General features: G+C 41.1%; 2 protein-coding genes across 3 annotated transcripts in view; both read left to right on the plus strand.

Moving 5' to 3' along the window:
- podxl2 (podocalyxin-like 2) overlaps positions 1-5,285 on the plus strand; it is a 13,551-nt gene extending 8,266 nt beyond the window's left edge. For both annotated transcript variants that reach the window (XM_025008838.2, XM_017429274.3), the window contains exons 9-13: positions 968-1,124; positions 1,222-1,283; positions 1,671-1,850; positions 1,981-2,163; positions 2,256-5,285. In XM_025008838.2, coding sequence (XP_024864606.1) covers positions 968-1,124; positions 1,222-1,283; positions 1,671-1,850; positions 1,981-2,163; positions 2,256-2,315 — 642 coding nt within the window. In that variant the 3' untranslated portion in view covers positions 2,316-5,285. The remainder of the gene's footprint in view (positions 1-967; positions 1,125-1,221; positions 1,284-1,670; positions 1,851-1,980; positions 2,164-2,255) is intronic.
- Positions 5,286-5,954: 669 nt separating this feature from the next.
- Positions 5,955-8,365, plus strand: LOC108243635 (bladder cancer associated protein). Its single transcript, XM_017429219.3, has 2 exons — positions 5,955-6,100; positions 7,727-8,365. The coding sequence occupies exon 2, from the start codon at positions 7,878-7,880 to the stop codon at positions 8,139-8,141; it is 264 nt and encodes an 87-aa protein (XP_017284708.1). The 5' UTR covers positions 5,955-6,100; positions 7,727-7,877; the 3' UTR covers positions 8,142-8,365.
- The last annotated feature ends 236 nt before the right edge of the window (positions 8,366-8,601 follow it).

The following is an 8,601-nucleotide window of genomic DNA, read 5'->3' on the forward strand; positions in this document are numbered from 1 at the left end:
TCTGTCTGTCTAACCGTACATCCAACTGTCCATCTGTCCATCCATCCGTCCGTCCGTCCTTCCGTCCGTCCGTCCGTCCGTCCGTCCGTCCGTCCGTCCGTCCGTCCGTCCGTCCGTCCGTCCATCCATCCATCCATCCATCCATCCTCCTTTCCTTCAGCGACAGTCTCCAGCTCCTCCTAAGGGTTAACCACCTCAGCTGACTCCTTTTGATGAGGAGGAGCAGCAACTCCACTCCGAGCTCCTCCTAAGGCTGCCCTCTGGAGGAGGAAGCTCATTTCAGCTGCTTGGATCCAGTTTCTGGTTCCTTCAGTCCTGATCCAAACCTTGTGAGCATCGGTGAGGGTTGAAACGTGAACTGATCAGTAAAGTAAGAGCTTTTGGCTCCGATCATTCTTCACCGCTGCAGACAGCAGAGATGAGACCCGAGGTTCCCATCCTGTCCATGAACACCACAAACAGGATCAGGGACCAGGATGAAGGAAGACCACAGCAAACAGGTTACTTTACCTGCAACAGGATTTTAGACGTACGATGTTCAAACTGCTAAAAGACTTCAGATGAACAACTGAACCCAACTGACAGCCTAGTTCTCACCTGAGTGTTTTATTTTATTTTCAAGCAGCAGTTTATTTTGTAGGGCAAATATTAACAGTAAAGTCAGAATGAGCCATCTTCATCTGATCTGAAACAAGCAGGTAAAGAACTGCTTTGATTTTTACTCTTCCTGCTGAGTTTTACAGATTCGGCTGCAGGAACACAGAAACAGACGATGGAGCCTCACTGTTGCATCTGTTGCCATGGCAGCAACCTGAACCAACCGCAGGACTCTAATGGTTGTCACAGCAACAAGATTTTATCTCTTGGTTCTTTTCATCCGTGAATCTATTCAAACTTTTACTTCAGATGTAAAATGAAGCGGTAAGACTAAAAGAAAAACGTGTGTGTGTGTTTCTTTGTGCCACAGGAGGAGTTCCGGGTTTATCAGGGCGTCCAGCTGTTGAAGATCATCGAGCGGGTGTTTGCTCGGAGAATGAACAGCCCTGAAGGATCATGGGTAATTTACCTGAGCAAGCCAACACACCAGCAACACCAGCTGCTGATGAACGTGGCGTCTGGACACGGTACACACACACACTCTCTGAAACGCTGCTGAATTTACAGAGAAACTCGACTGTTGTTGGACTGTGTGAACTTCAGTGATCGTGTTCTGGTTTTCAGGAGTGATTGCTACTCAGGAGGTGCTGAACATGCTGGGAGAGATTGAGAAAAGCCTGTATAAGGTGAGCTGTCCAGAACTCCATCAGTGTGTGGGATGTTCTCCTCCTCCTGCCTGATCAGATGGTCTGACTCCTCAGGTCAAGGCTCAGCTGCTCGTCCTGCATCTTACAGATAAGAGACGCCTCTGTGAAGACAGAAAGGTTTATATTTTGGGCAAAGAAAAAATGAGACAAACCAACACTGAACAGAGGAGGAGGTTTCACTTTTCCATTCAGTGCAGCTTCGAGTCGAATCTATCCAAAGTGTTTTACTCCATCTTGCACCTTCTTGCATCTCTCATGTGGAGCAGAAAAAAGCCCTGAGGCCTGTACCTCACTGAGCCGTGACAGTCTGCGACTTGTCAGTTAATGTGTGTCTGTGTGTGTGTCTGTGTGTGTGTGTGTTTTCAGGTGGGCATCCAGGACTACAGCCCAGCAGCCACCTGTCAGACTCGGCCCAGTAAAACACGCAGCGACTACGGTAAACTGTTCGTGGTTCTCGTTATCATCGGCGCCGTGTGCATGATCATCATCACATCTGGATTCATCTACATCTGCTGGCAGAGACGACTGCCTGCGCTGAAGACCATGGTAGGTCCTCCTTCCGCCAGATTTATGTCCTCTGTGCTGAAGATCCGAGATGTTTGAGTGTCTCTGAGAGCTCTGATAATTATTCATCCATGAGCGCACGATTAAATTCTTCTTTTTGTGAATTCGACAGTTTCCTGCTGAGGAGCTTCACTCTGTGGAGAACGGTTACCACGACAACCCCACCCTGGACGTGACCAATGACAGCCAGCCGGAGATGAAGGAGAAGAAGCCGAGCACCAACGGGCTCTCGGCAGCAGGAGGAGGAGGAGGAGGAGGAGGAGGAAGAGGCGAGGAGGACAGCAGCCGCTGGCAGGTGATTGGACGGTTTATTTAAAGATGAATGATGAGTAATTTATCTTAGCAGTTTATCCTAGCAACAGCACAAACTCTTGACCTTATTTTCAGGCTTTTGTCAACCAAGCAGCAACTGAGGACGACGAAGAGGAGCAGGACACGCATCTCTGACTGATAAAGAGGAGGTTTCTTTCATTTAAATAAGTGGAGCTAAGAGGAGAGAGGGAGGTCATCAGGATGACAGAGGAGGAAACAAAAAGTCTTTGATGAAGGAGGAAAAAAATAAATGATGTCCTCGGGTTCGAGGGGCTCAGCTGGAGGAGTCGCTGGTGTCGTCTACAAGATTTATACAAACCCAATTCCAACAAAGTTCTGTAAAATATAAATAAAACAGAATGCAATAATGTGTAAATCTCATAAAACCATATTTTATTCACAGTGGAGCACAGCAAACATCAAATATTTAAATCTGTTAATCTTGAAACTGAAGGCAGCAACTCGTTTCTTTAAAGTAGTTCCAGATGTTTGCCTCTGTTCTTCTAACAACAGTCTGAACGTCCAGAGCCTGTCCAGATGTGTAAGAGGCACTAATGCACCCCCATACCATCAGAGAGGCAGGCTGACCTCAGAACAGGTCTCCTCTTTGGTCCAGAGGAGACACATCTGGCTTCTTCTTTGCCTGATAGAGCTTTAAGCAGCATTTGTGGACGGCACAGACTTTATTTGAGACGTCTTGCTGCCATTTTTCCTAAAAACTGTGCAGTTTCTTAGTTTAAACATTTGATATGTTTACTATGTTCTATTATGAATAAAACATGGATTTATGGGAGTTCAAATTATTAAATGTTGTTTTTATTTAATCCTAAACACTGCTCCAACTTTTCTGGAATTGGGATTCTACATTAGAGACAAAAATTGAGAATTTCTTTTCAAATCGAAGCTTAGATTTGACCCCCATCACATCCAAACTCCTCTGTTTAGTGTGCCTTATGCTCTTAGCTTTCTGTACGGCGGCTGCATGACTTGAATTAAATGTTGGAGACAAATCACAGCATCGTTTTCCATCTGAAACGTCTGAATGTAAGGACAGTTTGTTGCCACGCTGGGGCACAAACCGACAACAGATCCGATCTGGTAATTAAGCACAGTTTCTTCAGCTCAAAAAGGTCTTATGTTTACTTTGATTACCAGCAGGTGAATGTTGACCTTTGTTCAAATATAGATTTGTTTTATGTAAAAATGCATGATTATAGATGAATATACACGACTTTGGTAACAATTATCAGCGGATATAACACTAAAATGCTGCAGACAAACTAATGCAACATCTGTAATCTTCTACTAAAGAACTGCTTTTTATTAGGAAATTAATATTTGACATTTTTTCTCTTTTATTGCTATAATTTATGCAAAAGTCTGAATGTTACACTTGCAGTAGTTTTACAAATAAGACTTGCTGCAGTCCAAATAGCACTTATACCAGCAGAAAACGGTGTCTGATGACAGCAGCGGCTCCTCGGCTTCTCCTCCAACAGAAAGTCTAACTGTGAAAGAAAAGTTTCGGCACTTTACTGATCCCCTTGGACGAAGAGACTCCCATTAAGATGCTGCATCGTGTTTAAATGTATAACATACAGAAACTCAAATATCTCTTTTTTGCTTTGAGTATTTGTTGTAACCGCTGAGGATGTTTACTGTACGCTCTCAAACACCACGTGAAGCTCTTCTTGTGCTGTTGTCCTAATATGAAACGGTCGCTGGCCAAATCTCAAAGCTTTGACACGTGGGCGACATCAGAGCTCAAACGCATGAACATAAACAGAAACTTTAGTGTTAGGATCGAGTCGCCATATCCTAATCGAGCTCAAAGTGTTTGCCATTTTATTGTTAAGTGTTAAACTTAGAATCGTAAAACATATCAGTCATGTTTCAGGTCATATCCACAGTCTGTTTGTGTCAGAAATAAAGTGTTAAACTCATCAGGGAGATGTTCAAAGCTGCGGTTCTGTACAATTTAAAGTCCCTGTAGTAGTTTTAGAGTCACTTCAGGTCACACGTGAGTCAGTAAAATCAGTACTTTAAGTTAATGTTTCCAGTTCCAGTTCAAGTAAACGAAGCAGAAAAAGGAGCTATAAAATAATAATATATAATAAATAATAAAGTTTCGTAGCAGTTTATTCTGAAGGACAGATTACTCCTGTGGGAAGGCGCCACGCTGACCGTTTATGTGACTTCCTGTTAGCTGTGTAAGCTAACAGGAAGTGCTGCTTTAACAGTGGCTCTGGGTTAGATCTGTTTGGTCACTTCCTCTAAATTAAGATCCAAACTTGAACTTTAACATTAAGGTCCAGCTGGTGGGAGCCAGCTGAGAGTTTCCCCATTTAGATCAAAGTATGTGTTGCGTTAATCAATAGTTTGGAAAACTGTGGAGTTAGGAAGTCTAAATAACAACAAATGATGTGTTAAATTAAAACTCACCTCTGGTTTGTTGATTTGACCGCAGCAGCTCGGAGTTGGGTTGTTATGAATGAAAGTCCAGATGTGCTTTTTTTGTTTTTCTTTGATTTTAAACGCTGCATCCAGATGTTGTCCGTGTTTTAGCTCTTTGACTTTTAGCTTCACGATTCGCTGATCGCACTTAGTCTGCTCAGCAGTGTAAGTTAGGCGTTCGTGAGAACTGAGAACAGTTAATTATAAATATTTATATGACGGCCTGTAGAGTAAAGCACCGAACAGATGAGCATGAAGCTTTCAGTGCCGCAGCGAACGTCAACATAAAACACACAGCTGATGTTGCTTTTTATGATTGAACGTCTGTAGAAAACGTCTTGAGTTGGTTTTTATTATTATTGCCAATATGATCCCTTTAATTTGAGTTAAAATCCAGTTTTCTTTACAGAATTTGATGGTAAGCTCAGTGTTGGCAGCTTATTGGGCATTTACTTGTAGCAAAAAACAAACAACTTTTTGTTTGTAAAAACATCGTAATATTTAGGTTTTTTGGTGAAACATTTTAATATTTTGTTTAATCTTGTGTTAGTTGATTCCACTTTAATGTTAAAGCATTTTCTTGTGTTTTTATAAGCTTTTTGATCACATATTGGTTCCCTTTTTATTGCCAGTGTTGTAAAAAACTATCAGAAATAAAAATAAAAGAAAAAAGGTTTCTGTGTTGTTTACTGTCCCTGAAATCCACAATTAATGAAGAAAAAAAAGTAACTGATGAATGGTTTAGTTTTGTTTTCAAAACATAATGTTTTTCCACCTAAATAATAAAAACTTATAAAAGTTTTTCTGAAATGAGATCAAATTAATGTCACTATATCTCTGTTTTCTGTTTGTTTGATTTAAAGATCTGGATTTAACACAAACAGAAAGTTGTCTTCATTTAATTGTATTTTCCTAATTATTATTATTTTTAGAATCACTTAATGAATAACCACCTGTAAAGGACAAATTTTAATTTTTTACATACTAAATCAAAACTTAAAATATTAAGGCTATGTTTTCAAATAAGATAACAAACTTAAAACTAACGGCTACTAAATAACAAAATATTATAATAATAATAATAATAATAATAATTTTCGTTAAGGTCATTAATTATGATCAGGCGGAGTATGGGCAGCTATACCGTGCTGTTGGTAAATAAGTTAGCAGCTCTGTTCGCAATCAGGAGCTGAAGCTGACAAATCTCATTCCCATAATTCCTGTTTTAGTCACCACCACCACTACTACTACTATTAATACTGCTAATAACAATAATAATAATACCAATAATATTTATAATAATAAAAAAACAGTTAAGGTCGTAATTCTGATCAGGCGGAGCACGGCCACCTATAGCGAGCTGTTGTTAGCTGGTTAGCAGGCTACTAGCCCAGTTCGCAGTCTAATGCTGACAGATTTCTTTCTGGTTGTTTGTTTTTGCTGAGAATGATCCCCACAGATGCCAGGTCTGTTCATGGTTATTTATAATTTTACACAATTTAATAATCTCTGTTTTTACAGACTTTGTTTTTCGTGTTCAAACCGCCAGTATTTTCTATAAACTGTTTGTTTATGAAGCTGTTTTTGCTAGTTAGCTTTGTACTAAATGCTGTTGTTTCTGAACGATGTCGAGGTCAGCATCCAGGCTTTCCTTTGGCTTTGAAGGATCCGTTAATGTCGGGACTGAAACGTTTAAGACACGAACATAGAGTCGAATATGAGTTAAAGTTGGTGTTTTTTGTATTTTAAGACTTTAGCGTTAGCGCTCAGTGCGATGGATTCAGATGTGATTCTGAAGTAAAACGAAGCTCGTAGTTAACCAGAGAATGAAACATAAACTGGTAAATACTTTAACCTAAATGTTCGTGGCCCGGTTTATTTAACCTCCAAAGGGTTTCAACTTTAAATTGGTACTCAGATTTATCAGCTGAGATAACCTCAGCCATACCCAGAGCTGTGTAGAAATCAAATAAATGCTCCTAATTTCGTCCCAGTTTTAACCCCCACGGCTACTAGTTAGTTAGGTGTGGTGCAGGTCGTGGTAACCACCAGGGTGTATTTCAGATGAGCTGCTCATGTGGCAGTCAGGAAAAACGACCAGCTGCTTCTGCCTGAAATAAATCTGCCTTTGTCCTTCTGCCAGAACTGGAGTTTAACAGCTGCACACTTTCACACCAGTAAGCAGCAGATTTAACTCAGTAAATCCAGTTAATCTGGTTAGATGCTTTAAACAGTAACAGCAGAACAGGCAAGTTGTTCACATGAGGCAGAACTTTGACATCTGGGCTTCATTTTCAGATCCTGCTTGTTTGAAGAACTAAATGTTGATTTTAAGAGCCTGATATAAAAATAGATATTAGGTGAGTCTTCTGACCTGGTACCTCGTTATTTAGTGATGGTAAAAAGTATTCATTTGTAATTTGGAGGCTCAAAGTGAGTTTTGGACTCTGAATTGAAGCTTTTTAATCTGAGATATCAAAGCAGCTGCTGTAATTCTTTACATTTTATTCAAAAATAAAGTTGACGAAACTACAGCTAACATTAGCTGAGCTGCCAAACTTCAGGTCGACGCAAGGAAGACTGGCTAAATATTCAGGAAATGAGAGACCTGTTTGGAATAAAACTCTGTAACTTAATGTTAACTAACAGTTTCAGGACATGTTGGAGCTGATTTTATATGATTTTTACAAGCTGTTTTGGTAAAAAGGCTGACATGTTGGCAGAAATGAGCTGTTTAAACATGAATACTGAAGATTTGACAGAAAAACTTAAGGGTTTCTGTGTTTTTTAGTACAATTGTAGTTTCACTTCTTAATTACTTTTTAAACTCGTTGATTGTATAAAAAAGACCAGTGATGATTAGTTTTAGTCATTTTCTTTACAATAAACTGTCATGAGTTGAAATGACAATCATTTTGATAATTTCATATTTTTTACACAATATTTGTTGTTTCTTGAAGTCATCTGATGTTTGTGCATTTTTCTCTCTGAAAATGATTTAGAGAAAGTGTTTTTTATAAAATTTTTATTGTTTTTTCCTGGTTTGACTGAGAACGTCTTCAGAATTTGACATTTTCTCCTTTCTTTCCCAGGGATGACCTGAGGACAACAAATCCAGGCAGCTTTGACCTCTTCCTGCATCATCCCAGCTCTGTCGGGTAGAACAGCTCTCCCACCGTCTGAATCATCGGCTCTGGGACGATTTCTTCCTCAGTCGACTCGCCTCTGACGCCAAACGTGACGATGTATTGCCTGCAGTGGCTGCTCCCCGTGCTGCTCATCCCCAAGCCGCTGAACCCGGCCCTGTGGTTCAACCACTCCATGTTCATGGGCTTCTACCTGCTCAGCTTCCTGCTGGAGAGGAAACCCTGCACCATCTGTGCCTTGGTTTTCCTGGCTGCGCTCTTCCTCATCTGCTACAGCTGCTGGGGCAACTGCTTCCTCTACCACTGCCAGGACGCCGCGCTGCCGGACGCCGCCCACGACCCTGCCATCATCGGGACCTAAGAGGAGGACGAAGAGGAGGAGGAGGAGGGAGAATTACTGTAGAATGGTACTGCCATGCTGTTCAGAGGGGGGGTGGACAATACCTCCGAGGAGGCTGGAGGGAAATGTTTATTTCTACTGTCAGGAAACAACGAGCATCCTGACCTGAAATGCAAAGGGAAGCGTGAAGCTGACGCTGGGAGGAGTTCTGCTTCTTTCTCAGCGTCGTTTGAATTAAAAACAGACAGCATTCAGTATAGAGTTTCAGTGTTCCTGTTGTTTTTTTTTTAAAATAACAAAGGTTTTGTTTCTCAGACTGCCCAAACTCTTTAAAAAGAAAGCGCACAGGCAAACATTAAACACACGACGGCTGTTCCTCATCACCAAACTCTGCACACAGGACAAGGAGAGCACACCGACAGAGGACAATCAGTCACCAACATGATGCTGAGCCCCCCCTTCAGAGTGAACCCCCCCCCCC

The sequence above is a fragment of the Kryptolebias marmoratus genome, linkage group LG4 (genome assembly GCF_001649575.2).
Source record: "Kryptolebias marmoratus isolate JLee-2015 linkage group LG4, ASM164957v2, whole genome shotgun sequence".
NCBI lineage: Eukaryota > Metazoa > Chordata > Actinopteri > Cyprinodontiformes > Rivulidae > Kryptolebias > Kryptolebias marmoratus.